At 32.3% G+C, this 25,398-nt stretch overlaps 2 protein-coding genes across 5 annotated transcripts; one reads left to right on the forward strand and one right to left on the reverse strand.

The window, feature by feature from the left end:
- On the reverse strand, nt 1-6,658 carry LOC139503175 (cytochrome c oxidase assembly factor 7-like). Of its 2 annotated transcripts, none has more exons than XM_071292923.1 (3): nt 6,569-6,658; nt 4,045-4,197; nt 1-466 (listed from the first exon to the last, which is right to left on the reverse strand). In XM_071292923.1, exons 1-3 carry the CDS (start codon nt 6,594-6,596, stop codon nt 36-38), a joined length of 612 nt encoding a protein of 203 aa, XP_071149024.1. In that variant the 5' UTR covers nt 6,597-6,658; the 3' UTR covers nt 1-35. The 2 variants fall into 2 exon arrangements, with proteins under 2 accessions (XP_071149024.1, XP_071149015.1); XM_071292914.1 differs by lacking the exon at nt 6,569-6,658 and adding an exon at nt 6,271-6,463.
- Nucleotides 6,429-18,654, forward strand: LOC139503161 (uncharacterized). Of its 3 annotated transcripts, none has more exons than XR_011659049.1 (4): nt 6,429-6,485; nt 10,851-10,924; nt 11,989-15,206; nt 15,375-18,654. XR_011659049.1 is itself a non-coding variant. In XM_071292897.1 (3 exons), the coding sequence occupies exon 3, from the start codon at nt 12,010-12,012 to the stop codon at nt 14,488-14,490; it is 2,481 nt and encodes an 826-aa protein (XP_071148998.1). In that variant the 5' UTR covers nt 6,429-6,485; nt 10,851-10,924; nt 11,989-12,009; the 3' UTR covers nt 14,491-18,654. The 3 variants fall into 3 exon arrangements, 1 of the variants encoding a protein (XP_071148998.1); XR_011659050.1 differs by having other exon boundaries at nt 11,989-15,077; nt 15,682-18,654; XM_071292897.1 differs by having other exon boundaries at nt 11,989-18,654.
- Nucleotides 18,655-25,398: the final 6,744 nt, after the last annotated feature.

Raw genomic sequence — 25,398 nt, forward strand, 5'->3', positions numbered from 1 at the left:
AACATCAAAATATCACTTTATTAAACAGAATACAACTATTGACTCATTTTCATTGTTGATGCCTTATCTTTTTCAGCAAGTTTTTTCACAATGTCTCTATATTTTTCAGCCAAGTCATCATTTTTTGGAATGCCATCACCCTTTCTGTACATGTAACTAAGATTCACACATGATTGTGGCATTTCCAAATCACAGCCTTTTTTATGATATTCCAGTGCTTTTATCATGTCTCTTTGGACATGAGAACCTTTTCGATAGATCTCTCCTAGTTTACTACAACTCCTACCATCATTTCGGTCACAAGCTTTATTGAAATATTCTAAACATTTTTTAAGATTTTTATTTTCACCAACATAATCAGGGTCCATGTTCATCAGTGCTGAGGAATAGCATGATTCATTGTTTCCATACTGACAAGCTTTATGATGGTATTTAAAAATGTCCTCTGTTTTTCCATCCTTAATGCCTGAAATAAAGAAAAAGAAAAATGTGAAAGATAATTAATAATCTATTTTTTTCTTGTTGGTTTGATTCTACAATTCAAAAGTATTGCACATCTATGCTTCACACACTTTAAATATTAACATGTATCAAAGATATGAAGTTTTCCTGAGATGTATTACATGAAAGCAACAAAGGTTGGTTTCAAGGGTAGGGGGCTTATATATTGTTAATAGAAAATTAAAGTAAAAAAATGGGGTCGCCGTTAACTCACAATCTACCTTCTAAAGAAGCATGCATCTTTGTGAAGGTACTTTTTTTCTGTAGAACTAAAAGGAGAAATAAAGGTAATATAGAAATCAAAAAAGAACTAAATAACAGAAATCCATTAAATTTTACAATTGTTTATTTTAAATACAGCTCATTTGAAAATAATAATAAAAAATATAGGTCACTGATGAGTTAAAAAAGATATTACAATTTAAATGCAAAATATGGCATTTTTGCACCAAAGGGAGATAATTTGGACCTTTCAAATGATATAAACATTTTTAAAATGTAATATGACAAAAAGAGGACAATATGTCATTTTTCATATCCAATGTATTATCAGCCCTCGATCAATATCAGCCCTCAAGCCATGCGGCTTTTGTCCTAATATTGAACCTAGGGCTGATAATACATACGATAAGAAAATGTCATGTAATAATCTGATATCATAACATACAACAAAGAAAGGTAATATAACATGAAACATAAAATGGCAAAAACTGATGGTGAGATACCATAAACATAGACATAAAATAACACATGGCAACGAAGGATGGTGATATACAAAGAAATAGACCATGGCAACAAAAGATGGAGACAAACCATGAAATATAACATGGCAACAAAAGATGGAGATATACCATGAAAAGTTACATGGCAACACAGGATGGTGAGATACCAGGATATTTAATGGCAACAAAAGATTGAGACAAACCATGAAATATAACATGAAAACAAAAGATGGTTATATACCATGAAATATAACATGACAATAAAAGATAGTAAGATACCACAAATAATATATAAAAAAGAAGATGTGGTATGATTGCCAATGAGAAAACTGTCCACAAGAGACCAAAATGACACAGATTTTAACAACTATAGGTCACTGTACGTCCTTTAACAATGAGCAAAGCCCATACCGCAAAGTCAGCTATAAAAGGCCCCGATAAGACAATGTAAAACAATTCAAACCAGAAAACGGCCTTATTTGTATTATAAAATGAACGAAAAACAAATATGTAACGCATAAACAAACAACAACCACTGAATTACAGGCTTCTGACTTGGGACAGACACATACATAAATAATGTGGCGGGGTTAAGCATGTTAGCGGGATCCCAACTCTCCCCCAAACCTGGGACAGTGGTATAACAGTACAACATAAGAACGAAAGCATAACATGGCAACAAATGATAGTGATATACCATGAAATATAACATGGCAATAAATGATAGGTAGATATGATGAAATATAACTTTGCAACAAAATATGATGATATACCATGAAATACGACATGGCAAAAAGTGATGGTGAGCAACACAAAATGGTGAGGTGGGATAGAATATCAGATTGGTAGTTAAAACTTTTATCTCAAAAATTGCTCATTAGAGGCTTGAAAATGAGCATTATTTTAAAGATAACAGACAAATGAGATTTTCATCAAACAAAACTTTTGTGAACTTCAACTATTGACAACAGACAATCACACACTCCAGTAGAGCAATGTAATAAAGATAAATTCAACAAAAGAAGAAAATAAGACCTTGTTGCTTGCATAAGTAAAAAAAATAAAAAATGTCCCAGTTAAAATAGTTTACATGTACCAGTAAATAAACGATACTTGTATAATTATTGTCCCTGGGCAGATATTAGGAGAGGTGTGAATAATTGAAGAGAGACCATCAAAGACTCTGGGAAATTTTAGAGCTTGAAATATTGTATATATATATACATTTCTATTGTTGAGGATTATATGTATTATTACAGCGATTCAAGACTTTAACAAAGACAATGAACAAATGACAGACAGATATTTCAGATTGTATGTATTAAAGATACATTAGCTATTGTTCTCTGTGGTTTTTAATCCATGGGAACATCATATTTCTCCTTGACTAATTTGGCTGTACAAATAAAAATAACACTTAGTCAATTACAGGCAAGAAAATAACTGAAAACATAACATTTCATTTAGAAACATTTTCAATTGTCAATATGTTTCATTCTTTCCATAGTATGAGCATCTATTAAAATAAATTGTAGCACCGTTTTTCCCTATTGAAGCTTTATATGCTTGTGTTACTTCTCCCAAAATTTTGCCTTCATCATTATAGAAATAAAATAGAGAATGGAATTATGTTTGGCTTACCTCCCCTAAGATGTCCCTTCATCATTATGTTAAGCTTACCTCCCCTCAGATGTCTCTTCATTATTAAGTTTAGCTTACCTCCCCTAAGATATCCCTTCATCATTAAGTTTAGCTTACCTCCCCATAGATGTCCCTTCATCATTATGTTTGGCTTACCTCCCCTAAGATATCCCTTCATCATTAAGTTTAGCTTACCTCCCCATATATGTCCCTTCATCATTAAGTTTAGCTTACCTCCCCATAGATGTCCCTTCATCATTATGTTTAGCTTACCTCCCCTCAGATGTCTCTTCATCATTAAGTTTAGCTTACCTCCCCTAAGATATCCCTTCATCATTAAGTTTAGCTTACCTCCCCATAGATGTCCTTTCATCATTAAGTTTAGCTTACCTCCCCATAGATGACCCTTCATCATTATGTTTGGCTTACCTCCCCTAAGATGTCCCTTCATCATTAAGTTAAGCTTACCTCCCCTAAGATGTCCCTTCATCATTAAGTTTAGCTTACCTTCCTATGGATGTCCCTTCATCATTATGTTTGGCTTACATCCGCTAAGATTTCCTTTCGACATTAGATGTTTGTCTAACCTCTTGAAAGCTTTCCCTTCAGCATAATATATGTTTGGCTTACCTCTTAAGTCTCAAATTTCCTTTCAACATTATGTGTCTGTCATGTCTCCCTCAAGATTTTCTTTTAACATTATATGTTTGTCTTATCTCCCTCAATCTTTCCCTTCATCATTATTTGTTTGGCTTACCTCCCTTAAGATTTCCCTATAGCTACAGCCTTATTTATTTGGGTTACCTCCCCATGATTTCCCTACAGCCTTATTTGTTTGGCTTACCTCCCTCAAGATTTCCCTTCAACATTATATGTATGTCACGTTTCCCCCAAAATTTCCCTTCAACATTATATGTATGCCTCGTCTCCCTTAAGATTTCCCTTCAACATTATATGTTTGTCTTACCTACCCATGCTTTCCCTTCAGACTGTTATAGGTTTGTATTACCTCCTGAAAGCTTTCCCTTCACTATAATATATTTGTTTCCTCCCCAAAATTTTCCTTTCACTATAATATGTTTGTCTTACCTCCCCCAAGCTTTCCCTTCATTATATATATAATGTGAATATATGTGTACCTCCCCTGATTTTTCTCTTCAATATTATATATTTGTCTTACCTCCCCCAAGCTTTCCCTTCAGCATCATATGTTTGGCTAATTTGTTACAGCTATCCCCATGTTCATTATCATCACAATTTGTTTGATATAGCTTCATTGCTTTCTTTTTGTCAATTTTGATTGTGTCATAAAATGATGCTAATCTATAACACCCTGTAAAAAAACAAAGAATTTATGAAGTGTGATAATATACAATCTTTTATGGAACCATTTATATATTAGGTTAGGCATTTCTCTTTTTTTCCCTTCAAATACTGCCCACATTAATCAACATGTTGAATGTAGTGGCAAGTTCAGCATGTATTTTAAAACCTGTTTCTAAACAGTTTCCTTTTTTAATGGTTTTACACTAGTAATTTTGGGGGCCCTTTATAGGTTTATGTATTGTGTAGTTCATGATATTCAAACTGTATGTATACTAGACTATTGTTTTTTTCTTTTTGTTATTATCTTATTTATGTCTTAACTTATTATCTTATTTATGTCTTAACTTGTACTATGCTCCTTGTGAGACCTTTTAATGGAAATAAACATCTTCTTCTTCTGCTGTTCAGTTTGAGACAAGGATTCGTGTTGAAGGCCATACTTTGACCTATAATGATTTACTTACTAACCCCACAAACTTCACATCAACCTCATTAGGTATCAAAATCCATACTGGACATCTAATAGCGAGGACTTGTGTGCATGTGGGTTGTGTGATGACAGATGTACTATTTTATTTTGCCAGAGTGGCTGTAAAAAAACTTATTTTGACTAATAATTTTGTACATCAGACAGGACTTTCGACTACAAAAGACTCATCAGTGACACTCCAATCAAAGCACTTTAAACCCCAAATAAATTAAAAATTGGTTGAAGAGAAGAGTCATTGATGACCCAAAATTCTGAAAGTTTTGCAAAATGGGTCTCACTAATTTGCAACAAGAAGCGTCAAAAGCAACAAGAAGAAGAATTTAGCGTCAAGAAAACTTTTTAAAACTTTTATTCCAAATAAATATATATAAAAAATATACCTTGACATTTTTTTAATATATAGGCAGTAATAAAGTGATTTTCTTTTATTATTTATTATATTGATAGATGAAGAAATTAATCATTCGTCATGAAAGAAGTTTTTATTAAATATATTGAATATGTTTAAGTTTTAATTTTGGAACACCAGGATTAAACTGTTTGCAAATAAGAATATGCATGTAAACTGTATTTCGTTTACTGTATTTCCAGAGTAATCTCCAGAGTCAACAAATAGTCATATAGCCCAGCTGAAGTTGAAAAAAGATGAAATGCCATTACCATCCTCATATTCTTGTAGTCTCAATGGATTAAAAAATTATTATTATTGCAAAAAATGTGGCAGGGTTATCATGGTTATAATCAAAGCAATAATTTAAGCTCGCATTTTGATTTTTTTAATATGAATTAAATAGGATTTTCCTCAAATATCGCAATATTACAATTGAGTTTTAGTTTAAAATGAGAAAATCACAATAATAAATTCACACAAAAATTTCTGAATTTACAATAATTAACTATAGGAAATGAATTTTTGTATTGAGCTTCCTGTTCAAGATATAGATATCAAGATCCAGGAAAGGGCAGTGTTTGTTGTAGGTATTAGCTTTATTCAAAGTCAGTTCGTCAGGATAAATCTCTTTAGGGTACATACTGAAGTTGTCATTATTGAGAGGCGATATATCATCTAAATATCTAAAAGTGTTATTAAGTTTTTGATACAGATGTTGTTATAATGGGTCTTTGCTGATTTCAGTCATAATTTACAACTCAGAACAATACAGAAACAGGTCGGCAATAAGTGGTGCACAGTTAGTCCCCATGGGAATTCTGATTATTTTTTCTATACATTTATATTTATTGATAGAATAATAACTTTCTTGTCGCTAAATTTAGCTTAATTTGTTTTCTCGTAGCTGAATAGTCTTCTTGTCGCCATAATTTTTCTTGTCATATATTTAATAGTGAGACCATGCAAAATACATCTCAAACATTATCATCATACGGGTTTTGATCATCAGATCATTTTCTATCATAGGAACAGAAAAAAAGGTTAAAATCGACCTCATCCATATTTTTGAGCCTGACAAAGTCTTTACTATAAATGTTACTTAAAGATATTTATATCCGGAAAAGCGACCAGTATTCATTTTCTTTCACAAATTATTCGATTGCGTTCTCCAATTTATGTTGTCCGATTTGCAAACTTACCATCAGGATTCTTTTCACTAAAGCAGTGGAATGAATACTCGATTTCTATATTTTTAAGGTAATGTTTTACATCTTCTTCGTTCGACAAATCATACGAATAAGGGGTACTGGCACTTGTTGCCATTTTATATAATTGAACAAGTGCGACCTTGAGTTGTCGAAAGTTGAACTGTGGTTTGCCACCAGATGGCAGTTCGCGCCAGAATAATCAAGTAGTAAGTAAAACGTTCAACAAATGTTCGATTTATTTCGATGACAGCTTTCGTTGTTGGTTTTGACAATTATTTCGATAACATACTGTGTTTCCCATTATATTCTTCATACATTTCAAACTGTTGACAGTGCAAGGGTGGTGCCAGATCGGGTTTTTAATGTTTGACAGTTGGCATGTTTACATCCCAGCGGCCATGTTTGTTATGTTTTCATCATTTTGAAGCAAAAAAAAAGTCCTTAAGTTATACGATGTGTGATTTTTCTCAAATATTGACCAGTTTCTGTAAACTTATAATTTGATTTTATTGTCAACTGCATCGAACCGATGACTGTCATAAGATGTATAATACTTCAAAAGTGCTTTCTGTTTTGTCAAATAAGTGCACATGTTGATTTCATCAGATACCAAAATACACTTAAAGCAAGTACCTTAATTGATATCTTTAAAGAATTTTCTATTTAAATGTCCTCTTAAGCGTATAAAACTTGCACATACAATATTATATTGTTTGTGAAGAAAAACTTCCTGGTATAGACAATACTTATTAGCACAAACACATTTACATTAAATGATTATGGCATACAAAATTATATGTGTGTTGGCTAATACACCTTAGTGCTAATCCTGACTGACCCTAAAATTTGTCCCGCTTGAACTATCAACTTCATACAACAATCACTTTTTCATTGTGGCATCAGATATCTTGTATAAACGTATTTACACTTTTGGTATTTAGCTGTATTGTGCCTCCGAATGACCTTTATATATCACCTCCGAATAACCTTTTGACGTCAAGCAACAATCACCTTTAAGTTGTGACGTCAAATGTTTTGAATTATGATGTCAACATTTACGGGAACCTGTGTGATTTTAAGTAATGGCGGACAAATTTGCATACAAGTGTAAATACGTCAATTATGACGTCAAAATGTACGGGAACTTGTGTGATGTCCAGTAATGGTGGACAAATATGATAAGGTGTATAGAAACTATAGACTACATGTAGTTACAATGAGGGGGGTAGGAGGGGTCCTGATCCTGAAATCCCGGGCTTAAAAACACGAAATCATGATCAGGGCCCAATTTTAAAAAATCTAAATCCTGAAGTCCCGAAATTTGAAAAAAAGAATTTCCGGATCCCGAAAGGGTCAATTCTGAAACCCCCAACTTAAAAACACCCGATCCCGGAGTCCCAATAAAGGTCCTATCCCCCCTCTACAATGTAAATACAATACGCTTTATTTTAAAAACACTTCAGACTTCAACGCACGAATGATGTTCACGAAGATCAAAGTTTTTGACGGAAATGCATCAAACTCGAAAGTTGTCTATCATGTCTATTGACTTATTGTGCAAACCTATTTAATATCTGACAATAAAATTATGTACATGTAAACACTCATGATTCTTGACTTATCATGTAAAACAGTGATTATATTAACCAGAAAACAGTGACTATAGTCAATACCATCGTACTTCACAGAAATGCTGATACAGTACTTACTTCTGTCTGCTTTCTTTCAACCAAGAGAGTTAAAACAAGATGCATTTCTAAGGTTTTCATAAGTATTTATTAAAAGGTGTGTTGGTTGTCCTTAAGTCAGTACAGTTTTATTCTTTTATTTATAAGAGGGGAGATTGATCATGATTAGGGTTTTATTTTATTTTCGATAAATCGTTAAGTGGGGCAAGTTTTTTTCAATAGAATTTTAATCTTTTTCATAAGTAGGGCGAGTTGTCTGATATATTTTCAGTGTGATTTTTCCCTTATTAAAAGAAGGGCGAGCTGGTAAACAAGAGAGGGGCGAATTAGTGTGGGGTGATTTGCCAGTGGGGCAAGTTGTCATGAATTTATATAACATGAACAAAAATGTACCAACTTTTTAACGACAGACATAGTTATTGTTGTATTCAGCAACAGCTAGGGGGTTCACTTGAATGTGGCTTCTACAATAGGTTTCATGTCATTCTGGCCTAAGATGTTTTTGCCCCATGTTTGAAATAATCTATACCATAGGGTTAAAGATTAAGTACACTTGCATAAGAACAAGAGAAAAAACAATGGAATATTTTTTAAACAATTCCCTGTTAACATGGTTAAAATGCAGGCACATTTGTCAACAATCCTATATAATTGTTAAATGAACAAACAAATTCACACAATGTCATGAATGTGTAGCAGTGATCTGGAAGGATTTTTTCACTATGGGCCAGGCCCCCCCCAACAATAAATTCAATGGGCCATGTTGTCAAATGAGTGGGCCATTTAAATTGACCACTGTAAAAAAGATTGGTATCAGTATATTTGTGCAGAGAGGTGGTGGTACTTTAAAACCTTTATGATTTTAAATTATATCATGGATATTGTTCCTGTGATTTTGTAATTTCAATTTCAATGAATATACAATAAGTTATTTTAACTTCCTACAAACCGGACAATATTTAAGATAACCTTTATTTACAATATTCAAACTGGTTTTGTTGCCTTGTACATGTTCATGTTTTTTTTGTACATTACATTTGGGTCTTCGTCGAAACCATACTTATTCCAGACGTTCCGTATCAGAGGACATTTCTGGCATTTCCTCTGCACTTCTTGTATTATTATTACTTCATGACAATGACAAGACTAACAGTAGAGAGTATCGTTAATTGATAGAACAAAACAACAATTCGCTGAAGTCATGTTTACAAAATGTCAAAACGAGCCAAAGACCAAAATATGACAAGAACAGTTAAGCGCCTTTTGTGGAGACAAAAAACTATATTCATTCAAAGGCTTTGGGGTTTTTCAATCGAAATGATAGCAAGCTAAACTAACTTAAAAGATTATAATTAGAGATAAATCTTGTCTTTACTAGCCAAATTTCACAAATTTAAAGTTGTTTTTAAGAAATTATATCAAGAATGATAGTTAATTACGTTTTTTGGGTAATCAGTTAAACCGCATGGTTCTATTATTACCATACGAAAACACTCGAGACGTTAAACCGCATGGTTCTATTACAATATGAAAACACCCGAGACTCCCAAAAATATATAGGTGCTCCTATCATTGGAGGAACATTACATAGTTGTGTATACACACATGGCGGTAAGGAACACGATCGGAAATCCATTTGACGATATCTAAAGGTTTCGAAACGAAGTGAAAAATATCGTGCGCCACGTGGGCGCTTACATTTGTCACTCTATGCGCCATTTCTGGTCGATATGCGCTATTGGCGCAGGGCGCACGTCCTTCCCGATCACTGGTGTAGTTGGTGACAAGTTAAACATCAATTAATCAATTGGTGACAAGTAATTACAATGATAACATATGTTCAATATAAAAAAGTGCCAGTATATGCACTGCAATTGTCCGTTTTTTTGCAATGATCATATTGTAACCACCACCAGTGATAAAAAATACTGGTCTAAGTCTCATTTTGGCCTTCAGTGAACTCTTTTGAAAGAGATGAACATTTTGTGAAAGGCTTTAACACTCTTTTTTTTGGGGGGAAGGGGGGGTCTAACCTTGTTTTACTATTTGGATATTGGGCCCTAATTTATATTTGGGTCTACATTGATGTCCAAAGGGTCATTAAACTCTGTTTGATCAAAACCTGAATTATTGTGGCTCTATAATATACTGAATCTTATATTGTGCATTTATATTTTTTATTTTGGGCCTTGTTTTCACCCAATGCTGGTGGAAGGCATAATCATCCTGATCTACAGATCACCAAAGGCCATGCCTACATACATGTAGGATACAACGTGCGTTTACAAAATATTTTGTACACACATTGATAATTTTGTATTAAACACAAACTTTTTTTAATGAACCCTACTCTTGAAGTATTAAGGCACATAGTAACGTTCCTCATATCAAGCTTTTCAAAGCTTTTAACATCGATTTCCAAACAAATGCTTTGAAACTCTAAATGCAAGTATTCATGTCAAATGCTCACATGATACCAAACGGACTAGACCTTATACGGGAAAGATAAAAACCCGAGAATTCCTGTAAAAAAGTTTTGAGCGGGGAAATACAAATATAAGATTTTTTGTAGGAACGGAAAAATAAAATAATATAAAATCTTGCTGGTAAATACAAATAAAAGATTTTCAGGCGGAACGAATTTATAGGGTCGGTCGGTAAAGGGCAGACAAACAATATTTTAATTTAAGCCATACATGTATCAATGAAAACAATGGCAATTGTATCCCTCAGAGCAATCATGCTCTTTGATATTTTTTCCTTTTGCAGATAATTTTGAAAGTGCAAATGTTAACTGTAACTCAATTTTGATTATTATCATTTTGCAATTTATTAAACATTATATATATATGTTATGACTCAAATATGAATTATTAATTTCAGAGATTGGTTTGAAGACAACACGATACAGGTGTAAAGATATAGATATGTCCATTGAAATGTCTATCTGAAAACAGGTACAAATTAGAGATCCAAAATTGTGATAACTAGAAAAAGAAGAAATATTTTAAGATACATTATTTTACATGTTGTAAGGATTTCTTTTCTATAAATCCAATCTAGAAAAGAAAGAAATCTAAAAAAATTAAAAGACACACACACATTGATCATATTGATTGTTATATGTTGTTAAGGAAAGAAAACTTTGCAGATTATTGTTGAGATGACCAATGATAATCTGTTTATGGCTATTTTGTCTATGATGATGTTGATGTTTACATTTACAACTGCACATGCGCCCTTAACATGCTTAATTTCTAGCAATAATTTTCCTGTCACTGTACTTTGCTGAGAGAGGAAACGATCAGTCAGTAAGATCAAAGGAAAATTTGTTAAATAGCAATAATCTTTTTTATTGGAATTAGTTAGCTATAAGACTACCTTCTTTTACATTTACCTAATATTTCAGCTTCATGATGGCACAGAAAAATCAAAATTCATATAGTGTCTTTCATTATTAGGTCTTAGTCCAGATCTTCAAAACTTTAAAGTAAAATTAGTTGAGTTTTGTTTTCAGGAACAATTGCACTAGAAGTAGAAAAGAATGATTTTTTTATATCAAGTTTAATTTCTGTTAAAATGTGACTAGAATTGATTCAAGTTTAATTTCTGTTAAAATGTGACTAGAATTGATTCAAGTTTAATTTCTGTTAAAATGTGACTAGAATTGATTCAAGTTTAATTTCTGTTAGGTTTGTGTGACTAGAATTGATTCAAGTTTAATTTCTGTTTAAATGTGACTAGAATTGATTCAAGTTTAATTTCTGTTAGGTTTGATTATGATAAAAGACTAGAATTGATTCAAGTTTAATTTCTGTTAGGTTTGATTATGATAAAAGACTAGAATTGATTCAAGTTTAATTTCTGTTTGATTAGGATAAAAGGTATTCAATATTTTGTTTTAAAAAAAACTTGCATTGAAAGATTCTTGGAAAAAACATTATAATTAGAAAGAAACAATTATAACAGTTTTCAAACAGTACCTCAAAATCGCCATTCATATTTATTATCTTATTTTCAGGTCAGCTGTGAAAGTGACAATATGACAGACTTCAATAGCTCTTTCTTGGCCCACCTTAAGAAATCAGAGCAGGAAAGAAATAAAGAATTCATGAAAATACGTGCATTTAAGAATAAACCCTATACTTATGCCGTTGATAAACTCTTAAGAAAGTATAAACGGAAGATCTGGAGAAACAAACCTCATCGGAAAAAATTGTACAAAACAGTTAAAGGTGACCTTCTGAAGATCAAAAGTAGAAGCAGATACTCATGGCCAACTTTGAATGATCGAAAAAGTGGTTTAAGTAAAAGCCATTCATTTGATTCTGCAGTCTTGCCAGATCTGGGTGAGTGTAAAGACTTTCCAATGTCAGAGATTGGAACTCGTAATAATGGGAACAGTCCATTTAACAGTAGTACCAGTTGTAGTTCACCTCCAGATTCACAGCTGTTCTCAAAGGTTGAAACAAGTGGAAAGAATGACAAAATTCAATGTCAGAAATGTAGACTGGGTAATTCTGAACAAAACAATAACACAAACATAAGATGTACATGTGTCAAACGAAGTGTACAAGATAGCTGTGACATTGTAATGAAAACTGAAGGAGAAACTAGTGAAGACAGCTCGGATTCAGAAAATGAAGAGGTTTCTGAGAAAAGTTCAGGGTCAAAAGTTCATGAAACTGTTAATTGTAGTACAACCGAAAACAATGACAGTGATAAATGTATGAACTCAGAAGGTTATACTAGTGAAAACTGTTCAGAAGTTGATACTGCCGGTGAAACTTACATTGATGTGGAAAGTCTGGACGATAGCAGTGAGATTAAGTCAACTGAAATTGTGAAATCAGTTTCAAATAAAGTAACAGAAGTATTTGAAAATGGAATTGTGAATGAAAAAGTGCAATATGTAGGGTCCAATGTCAAACATTCTCAGCCATCAAAACAAATCGCCCAAGTCAAATGGCAGCAACAATTCATGTCATTCATTTCATCAGGAACAACACCAAGTGTACAACAAAATGAGCAGGACTCAAAATCTCCCCGACGAAAACGATCCCGGAAAGTAAGACAGAGTATGTGTTCTTGCTGTATGGGATCAGGACATCATAAAAGAAAATCAGAAGACTTAGTGAGATATCGTAAACCACATTCCATGATGAGAGATCATAGGCGATTTATTCGTGATATGACTCAGCTCATCTTGTTACGAAACAAAGTGATGGAAGTGTGTAGGCTTTTGTTCCCACAATGTGTTCATGAAATATTTAATTACGCCAGTCCTGATAGTGAAGATGTGGACAAGTGTATTGATCAAATGATTTCTATTCTCCATAATGCACACCAGCAATTTTTACACAATTTAAACAGTAAATCTGAGATCAGCAGGAGTGGTAAAAGTAATAAAAAGTTCAAATCGGAAAGAAAAGGGAATCTCAAATACGACCAGATTAATTCAAATGAATATGTTGTATCAATTTGTAATCCCTCCAAACCAATATTGGACCCTGAAAAACAAGGTCCACAGAACTCAATGAACAATCCCCCCTTAGATGAGGAAGCACCACCTATATTATACTGTTCTCAGTCAGACCAATTAGAAGAATCTGGTGAACCTGAATTATTCTCAAAGTTGTGCCTTCCTGAGGGTAGTGATGAAGGTATTGTTTATGCTATTCCTGTAGAGAACGGCATAGTTTATCCTGATCAGACTCAAGTACTTCTCACTGGAGGTATGTCAGAAAATGTAAGTTATGTCAATGGCGATCTATTTCAGAACGGAAATAAAGACGATATTGAAAAAGGCGAAAGTCATGAGAGAATTTTGTCTGAGGCTGATTCTGGAATTGTGAATGACCATGACATTAGTTCTCCTGAGGATGTCGAAAAAAGTAGCATAAATTACCAGAAGAAGAATATTATATCGAAAGACATTATTTCGAAATCAAAAACTAGTCCAAATAGTGCTAAAACTGAACAAACTGCTAATATATTTGATTTATTTGCTAATTATGAATCAACTCCTTCAAAAGCTGAAGAAAAGTCAGAAATGCAATGCAATGTGTCGAATTCTAGTCATGAAGATAAAAAAAATGAGCACAAAACTAATGCTAAATCAAGCGACCGCAATATATTTGAAAGCTTATTTGGTATGAATATAGAATCATCAGTTCCACCAACACATTGTGAACAAAAAGATATTTCTTTTGATGAATCATGTGACCAAGAAATTCAAAGTTTTTATCTCCCTTTGAATAACTCTGACAATAATGGCAGCAACTCTCCAACTCAAGATGACAAACCAAAAGAAACTTATGTTGAAGTCTATGATCCTGCCATTGTTTTGTGTAAGAAACCAAAGATTTGTTTACGAGCATTGAAAGAGAAAATATGTCTGCTACTAAGATGGCTCTTACCAGAAATAACATTTGAAAGGAACTTTTTCAAGAATCCTGACAATCTGGTTTATGTCCTTGATGCAGTCATTCTTAGTAATCAGAAAGATTCATTGACTTCATGATATTTTTTATTGAATATATATTAACAATGATGTTATATGATCAGCTATTTTTATATTCATATTTTGTATGCTTCAACTAATTGTTTACATTATTGAAAATTCAGGTATTGAAATAGTAGCTATATGATATGTTTCTGTATTTGTTAAGGGCTGTTCAAGAAATGATTTTGTGTGGAGGCCACAGGTATCAAAAGGCATGCCTATTAAAGTATTTTTTTAAAGAAAGATAGTTTGGAAGATTACAGGATTAACCAATTGAATATTATATGCATGGGGAAAGGGACAATAAGTTATTTTCTTTTCACCCTCCCCCTATTTTCCCTCCCACCCCCTCTAAACTGTTAATTCTGGAACAGCCCTTTAGTTCATCTAACTCATATTCTCAGTACATTTCATTTTGTCATAAGCTTTTCATTGTTCATTCAAGAATAATGTTAAATTTACCCAGTGATACAACATACTTACCTAATATAAGCTAACTATGACTCAGGAGTAAATTTATTATCTATGATTTTACTTGTGTCCATGCAAAGAAAAAACAGTTTTAGACTATTTACATCAAGTCAGTTATTTGCCAATATTTTTATGCCCCACCTATGATAGTAGAGGGGCATTATGTTTTCTGGTCTGTGCGTCCGTTCGTCTGTCCATCTGTCTGTCTGTCTGTTCGTTCGTTCGTCCGTCTGTCCCGCTTCAGGTTAAAGTTTTTGGTCAAGGTAGTTTTTGATGAAGTTGAAGTCCAATCAACTTGAAACTTAGTATACATGTGCCCTATGATATGATCTTTCTAATTTAAATGCCAAATTATAGTTTTGACCCCAATTTTACGGTTCACTGAACATAGAAAATGATAGTGCAAATTTCAGGTTAAATTTTTGGTCAAGGTAGTTTTTGATGAAGTTGAAGTCCAATCAACTTGAAACTTAGTATACATGTGCCCTATGATATGATCTTTCTAATTTAAATGCCAAATTATAGTTTTGACCCCAATTTTATGGTTCACTGAACATAGAAAATGATAGTGAAAATTTCAGGTTAAAGTTTTTGGTCAAGGTAGTTTTTGATAAAGTAGAAGTCCAATCAACTTGAAACTTAGTATACATGTTCCCTTTGATTAGATCATTCTAATTTTAATGCCAAATTAGAGAATTTATTCCAATTTCACAGTCCACTAATCATAGAAAATGATAGTGCGAGTGGGGCATCCGTGTACTGTGGACACATTCTTGTTGTTTATTGTGTAAAAAGGAAAGTTGAAAAAAAGAATCTTTCATAATCTGATTTTTAAATATAATTTTGAGCATCTGACATTTGCATGTTATTTTCTGAATACCTTGAAATAAATTAACACACTTATTGAAGGAACAGTTAAGTTTTTTAACTCCTGGTTGTCTGTTGTAATTGTTATCTTAAAGTTGAAAATTTGAATGCAGTTTTTTATTTATTTTTGAATAACTATGTTACATGTACAAAGGGTTATTACTTGTTATTTACATCAATTGTTACTTTGTAAATAGTGGTGTACATAGTTTTGACAGTTGGTTTATACCATGGACTTTCTTAGTAAACACATGTGATAATTCACTGTTGTTGTGGGTTGGTAATTCTTGTCTTTGTTTTTTTTAATTTCCATAAAACATTCTAGATTTCTGTTCAAAGGGAAATAACTCTTTTTTTTTTTTTTAAAGATTTGTAAAAGGCATTGTATTAAGATAAATGACATTTTAGATTTTTTCCTTTTCTTTAAAAGAATTAAGTGGTAGTTTTGTTTGTAATTTTATGTAGTTTACACCATGACAAGTTATCATCATTATAGAATTTCGTTCCATTACAATGAATTTTTACCGGAAGTGGACTGTGTATTGCCATGCAATACTAACAGAATGCTTGTTTTAATTTTAGCTTTAGTTAACAACTGTTTAAACATACAGCTCTAATTTCTCAGAAACGACACATATAAACAATTTTAACATTCTACATGAAGAAATGAAAAGCTATTAGTTCGCTACTTTTAAATTATTAAAAAATAATGAGTTGAAGAGTTGACTTTGACTCCCAAGTGGGTTATTTTATCACCAAAACTTTTGGAATTATATTTAACCAAGTGTTTGAAACTAAAAATTGTCAACTAAGTCTATGATCAAAAGTACAAATTTATAAAAAATCTTCTTTCGTTCATGGTGAAAACTGTTATCAAATGTTGTTGAACAAACAGCCCAGAAGGTTTTTTGTACATATAATAGTATATTTTCTATAATATCAATGTTGGAATAACGATAAATTTGTATCAATTTTATCATTTAGTTATGATTCTCGAGTCTATTTAGCATAAGATTTGTTCAATTAAAGCAATATATGAAAAGTTTTGCTTGTAGGAAAATAACTTTGACAAGAGTTACGATTTGAAAAACCTATTTAAACTGTTATTATGTTTTGTACATTGTACTGTATCATTTGTGTATAGAATAGAGTCCTAATGAATTTACCATACATTTTATTTTTGGTAGATTTTCTCAGTATTTCTTGTATTAATCAATGAGCTGAATCCAGTGATTATTATTTGATGAGTATTATGTACATTTTCTTGAATTATACTTTTAATGGAAATAAACTCCGTTTATACAAATGTAATGAGAATGCAAATAAATTTATTGTTTCTTGTCGAGTAGAAAATAAGATCCTTGATTGTAAGACAGTGTATATTCATTTAGTATTGCAATATCATACATGAAATTATGGTTGAATATTCTCTTGAACTGAAGGCTGTTTGGATATACATATAGTAAAATAATGAAATGCTATATTTCAACAGTGAGAACAAACACAAAAATGGGATAACAGACTACATGTATTTGTAATTATTTATTATAAGAATTAGTTTCATTTAGTATTACATTATTTGCTATATAGACTTGATATTTTTACACCAGGGGCTATTTTTAAGTGGAAAATGCTTTGTAAACTAGGTTGTATTGATGCTTATGTTACTGAAAAGGGAATATTTTCTTAGTAGAATGACAAATCTAATTGGTATTCCTGTTTGAAAAGATTTTTTCTTAGGAATTTGATAATGAAAGTATTTGTAAGAATAAAATATTTTTTAACAAAATACACTTTTAAATTTACGTTCAGTCTTATAATGATAGATTTAATCAGTTTTCTAAAGAACAATAGTTTTCATCAGGCAGTCTTGGTTATTTTATAGTTTTACATAGAATTGCAGGTTGTCTACCCTTAATTTACTCTTGTTTTTGAAGATGCACATTGCATTTGCATTGCAAGCATTACTTTCTATTTGAGTATTGAAAGAATTGAAACAGTGATTATGATGTTTACAAGAAAAACATGTTGTGGAAGAAAATTATGTACTAAAGACTGACCACTTTGTATCAACATTTAGTGTGTAGAAAGTAAAAAGACTTTTTTTTTCTTGCTTGCCACATGTAGATGAATTAAGGTAAGGAAGATGTGGTATGAGTGCCAATAAGACAACTCTCCATCGAAATAACAATTTATAAAAGTAAACAATTATAGGTCAAGGTACGGCCTTCAACACGGAGCCTTGGCTCACACCGAACAACAAGCTATAAAGGGCCCCAAAATTACAAGTGTAAAACCATTCAAACGGGAAACAGACGGTCTTATCTATATATAAAAAACAGAATACAAAAACATGTATAAACTAAGACAAACAGATAAACTGTTGAATGTTATTATTTTCATAAGTTTCCTTTTACGATTGTTAAATCAAAAACAGTATTGTAAATTTTAGATCAATTTAAAGGCAGACTTGTCATTAGATGATTTAATATATCAAAAAGAAAGTAAGAAATGAGCCTTGTGAAGTTGTGAGTCATTTATATTTTTGCTTGAATAAAGCAAATCATATTAATTTCTTTCGTTACTGTTGTAAAAAAACCATGACAGATTCAAAACAGCAAGTAAAGTTTACATAACTTGACTACACACTAAAAGTTTTAGTTGACAATATCAGCAAGATTACTGGTAATTATCATGTTTATATTTATGTAAATTTGAATTAAATTTGATTATTTACATTTGTACATACCTACCATCTGTACAGTATTTAATGTTCATACAGATTTTGTATTTATTATTTCATCATACACTGCTTCAAACCAAAAATAAAAATTGTTTTCATGCTCTTGTTTTTCTGGTTATTTCTCACAAGCTGTGTCAGCAAAAAAAAAAGAATGCTTATTAGCAGGATGCAATGTCAAGGACAAAGTGCAAGACCTGAAGGTACAATGTCTCCCAACAAGGCAACTTTTTGCGTACATGTTATGTATCAGTAATAAGTTTTAGGAAAGGTATTTTAGTTTCGATCCAATCTGGTTAATTAGAAAATCAAGGAAACAGTACAGAATAAGATAGTTGATAACAATTCATCAACGAAGTTTACATAATCAAACAACTTGAAGAATTTCTACCACCAAATTATGTCTAATACATTTTTGTCTCGCCTTGACCGAGTCAAAAAGTGAGACATAGGTATGCTGTTTCCGGCGGCAACAGTGACGGCGTCAACAATGTATTAGTTTGTGATTAGGTCTAGTTTATGGTGAAAGTGGAAGGTCAATCATATTGAGTGCAGTTGTTTAAGCATTGGCCTATCTCATTTCCATGGAGATAATTTGGCTCCGCCCCCTTAGTCATGGTCTATTGACTTTGAAATGTTTTGGCGGTGTCAACAATGTACAAGTTTGATATTTAATAGGTCTAGTTTGTAGGGAACCACAAGTGGTCAGTCAATCATATTTGGTATGTAGTTGCATTTGCATAGGCACATATTATTTCCATGGAGATAATTTGGCTCGGCCCCCTTATTCATGGTCTATTGACTTTGAAAATTTTTCTGAGTTATCATGTATTAGGTTGTTATTAGGTCAGTTCAAGGGTACCCATTAGTGGTAGGTCAATGTTTATTGGTATTCAGTTGTATAAGCATTGGCATATCTCATTTCTATGGAGAATATTTGGCCTTGCTTCTCAGTCACAGTCTAATGACTTTGAAACCTAGGAACAGTATACCTAACAGGTAGTGTCAAGTCCCGTCAATATTTAAGTGTTGTATTGATTAACAGCTGAACAATATACAGTAAAACATATACAATATTTAAAATAATCAACACCCAGCCAAACAAATTGACTTATAAGACACTGTAAAAATATATTACAAAGTTATAAACATGTATACTAATAACCATTGAAAAATTACAATGAACTGTTTCGTCAATATTCTTTTTAAAATACTGGCTAAACTTATCTTAGTTTACATGTATTACAGTGGCGGATCCAGAAATTTTCATAAGTGGGGGCCCACTGACTGACCTAAAAGGGGGCCACTCCAGTCACGCTTCAATGATTCCCTATATAAGCAACACATTTTTTTTCCAAAAAGGGGGGGGGTCCCCTGGGCCTCCCCTAAATCTGCCTCTGTATTAGTTTGTAATTAGATCAGATTAAGATGAACTGCTAATGTTAAGTCAATGTTATTAGGTATGCAAATTTATTGGCATTTGAAAGTATCATTTCCATGGAGATTATATAGCCCCACCCCCCTCTTCATGGTTCATTGACTTTTAAACTTTTACAAAGTTTACAAGTTAATGTTTGTATTTAGGTTTGGGAACGACTTAATATAATAAGTCAAAGGTATTTGGTATGCAGTTGTATTAGCATTGGCACATCTAATTTACATGGAGATTATTTAGCCATGTAACTCAGTCATGGTTCATTGATTTTGAATATTTGCATAACTTGTGTAAGATGTTAAAGTATTGCTATTTTGATTTCAACATTTGCATAATCAAAATTACAAAAAGGCGAGATATATCTCTGTGATAACAGCTTATTTTACCAAATTCTATGAAAACGTCAGCATTTATATACAGAAAAAAAGAACCAATGACAAAGTGGCATGAAACAGGCGCATTAGGATGTGACAGAGTAAAACTAGTGTTATCACATAACCTCTCCCTTATTCATCTTGATTGCAGTAGTTGTATAACAAAAGACACAAAAACAACGTCCAATAGAAATTAGTGTAGAAAAGGTAAATATAGTACCTCTATGATATTGGTGAACAAAAGACGAAACCTCAAGAACAAATAAATTACTATTGAGAACAGAATACCAGAAGATGATAGATAGCTGTTTAGGTGTCAGTGGAAAATAAATTAGTATACAAGAGAAACATTGTATTTAATTATGCATACCAAAACTAGTGCTAAATACGTCTTTCTATAGTCACCTTTTCTAAATTTGTCTCAGTAGTTACAGAGAAAATTTTTGTAAAAATTAACAGACAAAGCTGACAGACGCAAAGTCATTAGTTGGTGTATTTGATTAGCAATGTCATTTTTAACTCACCTGGCCCAATGGGCCAAGTGAGCTTTTCTCGTCACTTGACGTCTGTTAACTTTTACGAAAATCTTCTCTGTAACTACTGAGACAAATTTAACCAACCTTGACCACAATCATCAATGTAAAAAATGTTTGTAATCTGTTTAGGGGTTTACTGTAGAAGTCTATTGGAAAATTGTTAAAAAAAAAATCAGTAACTATTGTAATATAAAAAAGAAGATGTGGTATGATTTCCAATGAGACAACTGTCCACAAGAGACCAAAATGACACAGACATTAACAACTATAGGTCACCGTACGGCCTTCAACAATGAGCAAAGCCCATACCCCATAGTCAGCTATAAAAGGCCCCAACAAGACAATGTAAAACAATTCAAACGAGAAAACTAACGGCCTTTTTTATATAAAAAAATGAACAAAAACAAATATGTAACACATAAACAAACGACTACACCGGGATGACCTGTTTTTAATTTAACTTTTTTTGTTGAATCACCTAAAACCAATGCTTTATGGAATAATCTTTGAGAATTGGAGTTATCTTTCTTTGTCCAGAATAGTAGATGAATCAACTTAAATCAATGCTATTTACAATATACAATGCAATATTCACTTTTACTACCAACTAATAAATTAAAACAAGCTTTACCATTCAGTGATCACAAGCACTTTGATAACCATTCTAGGGCTATGCCCCTTTACAAGTGGAAAAATTGAAGAATTTTGTAGTTTCTGTTCTCTTAACTTAAGTTTGTCTCAACTAAATTTAATGAAATGTGTATATAATGCTTATTACCTCTAAACTCCGTTCTGACAAGGTCAATTTTTGGCGGCTTCACTTTTACAGTTCTTGATTAATGTCCCTTTATAACGTTATATGCTAGCGGGGGCATCATCTGTGTCCATTTGCATTGGACACATTTTCCTTTTTTTTTTTTTAAAGTTACTATTAATTAATATTAATTTTAACCATGACTGTATGAAATTTTATATTTTAATATTTTATGATAAATTTAAATGAGTAGTCCATTAGAAATTTGAATTGAGATCAGTTTTGGAATAAGGGAAAAGGGGGGGAATGAGAGGGGTGTCAATTTTTGTCATTTCAGATTTCAGAAATAAAAAGAAAATTTCTTCAAACATTTTTTTTTTAGAGGATTAATATTCAACAGCATAGTGAATTGCTCGAAAGCAAAAAAAAAGTTTAAAGTTCATAAGACCACATTCATTCTGTGTCAGAAACCTATGCTGTGTCAACTATTTAATCACAATCCAAATTCAGAGCTGAATCCAGCTTGAATGTTGTGTCCATACTTGCCCCAACCGTTCAGGGTTCGACCTTTGCTGTCGTATAAAGCTGCGCCCTGCGGAGCATCTGGTTAAATAAATCTGTTTAGTTCCGATGCAAAGATGTATGTAAATTGTCGAGCCTGTGACTTTTGCCGTAGAAATCTTGACGCAAGGATAGTTATCCAGCAGCAATGTTAGCTTAATTCTTTTAAATACTTTATATTTTAGAAGCTGTGAGACCTGGATGCTTAATTCATATACTTTGTATATATACACATGGAAAAAATTATTGCAACACCTGATTTTCATCTTCGCTATCCAAGGGTTACGATCCACTCCCGTTCTCTTCACGGGAGTGGATCGTAACCCTTGACTAGCGAAGATGCTTGATTTTTTAAACCTTGAAAAATCAGTCTCTTATTTTGGATAGAATATGATAAAAAAAATTGTAGAATAATATTGAAACATGGTTAATTATAAAAATTTTTATCTAGCCACAATTTTGATAACAAAATGAGGTATTTTTTTGTAAAAAAAAATGCATTTTACAACTTTTACTGTAGTCGAACTTTACAATGTCAGACATTTCAAAATTACTCTTAAGATGATTGTTGACATCGTGGTTGATTGTTATACTCCAAAGAATTAGTAGGTGCAGCCTTTATTCAAACGATAACCGCCTCTATACGTCTTCTGATTCCTGCCACCAGTCGACTAATTTGTTGCTGATGTAACCGCAACCATTCCTAATGAAGGGCATTTGTTATTTCATGCCTTATGTTGTCAAGTTTCCGTGTGTTACATGTCCGTTGTCCTTAACCTCATTTTCATGGTATAGTGAAAAAAGTTTTTTTGTAATGTGATCTCTATTATGAGTAATAGGATAACTATAGTTGATATGTGTGTACCTTGCAAGGTCCACATGTCCGTCATACAGTTTTACCTTGACATTGACCTCAGTTCATGAATCAGTGAACAAGGTTTTCGTTGTCAAGTCAATATCTCAGATACTATAAGCAATACGTCTACTATATTTGGTTGGATTTTAAGGTGTACATGTCCAACTGACAGGTGTCATTTTACCTTGACCTTATTTTCATGGTTCGAAAGTCAAGGTAAAGTTTTTTTTTGTTTTGGTCTATTTTATAAGACTGAAAAAAAAATTGTGGTCATGTATTGATATCACTGCGTCGTCTGAAGACATTTGGTTTTCGCACAATAACTTTAGTATAAGTAAATAGAAATTTTAACACAAGGTTTATGACCACAAAGGGAACGTTAGAATTGGCTTTAGGGGGTTATAAATAAAATTTGTGTTTTTACTGTCTTCTGATTGGTTAAAATTATTAGTTTGATTTTCAATGTTGTCAATTTTGATGGCGACACGCCCACTTTGACGTTGTGTATTCATACGCTAACATGTGTGTACGTTGTTATTGTAAATATAAATAATATAAAAAGTTCTTTGAGCATTAGTTTTGATAGAAATTTATTTATAATGAATGGCAATAATTTATTTTGGTTTTATTGAACCATAAAACTAATTTTTGACTCTTCACATTTTACATAATCCGCTTCGCGGATTATTCAATGTGAAGAGTCAAAAATTAGTTTTATGGTTCAATAAAATCAAAATAGATAATAGCCATTCATTGAATGGCTCTAACCGTTTAGGAATAAGGGGACAAACAAGGGTGTCCTGGTTAATGGACAATAACGTAAGTACAAAACATAATTTAAAAGCAGTTTAAGGGAGGTAATTCAAACACAACATTTTGAATTACCTCCCTTACAATGCTTTTAAATTATGTATACAGAAATGTCTTGAGGGGATTAGCTGTCAATTTAGAAGTAAGTATTTTTAAACATGCCGATGAAGGTAATCTAATTTTAGCCATGATTTAAATGGGTTATTATGGTTGCAAAGTTCAATGAAAATCTGAATTGAGATTATAACCATATCTTGAGGGAAAGAAAATTATTTTTGGAAAAGGGGTAGATTAAAAAAAATGGTGGGTGAGGACAATTTAATCTCAAGATTTCAGAAATTAAGAAGAAAATTTCTTCAAAAAATTGTTTTTGGGTCAATTGCAACAGCATAGTGTATTGCACAAAAGAAAAAGAAAAAAATGAATATAAATTCAAATCACATAACCAATTCAAGTTCTTTGACTACAGTAATTTTGTGACAGAAACCTGTTATGTGTCAATATTTAAATACAATCCAAATACTGTGTCCATTTTTGCCCCAACTGTTCAGGGTTCAAACCTCTGCGGTCGTATCAAGCTGCACTCGGCGAAGCAATTAATTCTTATTCTGTATGCAATAGTTCTACTATGTTTGGTGTATGGAATAATTGTATTAAGGTTTATATGTTCAAATAGCAGTTGTCATTTGACCTTGACCTCATTTTTATGGTTCATTGCTCAATGTCATATTTTTGTTTTTTTGTCTATTTTTCTACTACTATAAGTAAAATGTCAACTATATATAGGGTACTGAATGATTGTAGAGTGTATATGTCTGTCTAGCAGGCTTCATCTGAACTTGGTTTCATTCTCTTGGTTCATTAATCAATGTTAAGTTTTTCTGGTTAAGTTTAAGTTTGTTTCTTAGATATGCAAAAGGTCAACTATATATAAAAAAGAAGATGTGGTATGATTGCCGATGAGACAACCGTCCACAAGAGACCAAAATGACACAGAAATTAACAACTATAGGTCACCGTACGGCCTTCAACAATGAGAAAAGCCCATACCGCATAGTCGGCTATAAAAGGCCTCGAAATGACAACTAACGGCCTTATTTATAAAAAAAAATGAACGAAAAACAAATATGTAACACATAAACAAACGACAACCACTGAATTACAGGCTCCTGACTTGGGACAGGCACAATCATACATCATGAATGTGGCGGGGTTAAACATGTTCGTGGAATCCCAACCCTCCCCTAACCTGGGACAGTGGTATAATTAAGATCGTATAACAGTACAACATAAGGCAGCAACCATTTAATTTTCTGGGGGGGTGGGGCTATGGGTTTTTTTTCTGGACAATTTTTTTTTTCGCCTCTGACCTTGACCTAATTTTAATGGACCTTGTTTATTGTATATGATAGTTGTAGTTAAGCTTTATATTTAGGACTATTAACATATCAATGGTTAGTAAAGAAGGCGAGACATGTGAGTCAGTGTGTGCATTTTTGTTATTATGAAAAATCTTCTATAA

The sequence above is a fragment of the Mytilus edulis genome, chromosome 1 (genome assembly GCF_963676685.1).
Source record: "Mytilus edulis chromosome 1, xbMytEdul2.2, whole genome shotgun sequence".
Classification (NCBI taxonomy): Eukaryota; Metazoa; Mollusca; class Bivalvia; order Mytilida; family Mytilidae; genus Mytilus; species Mytilus edulis.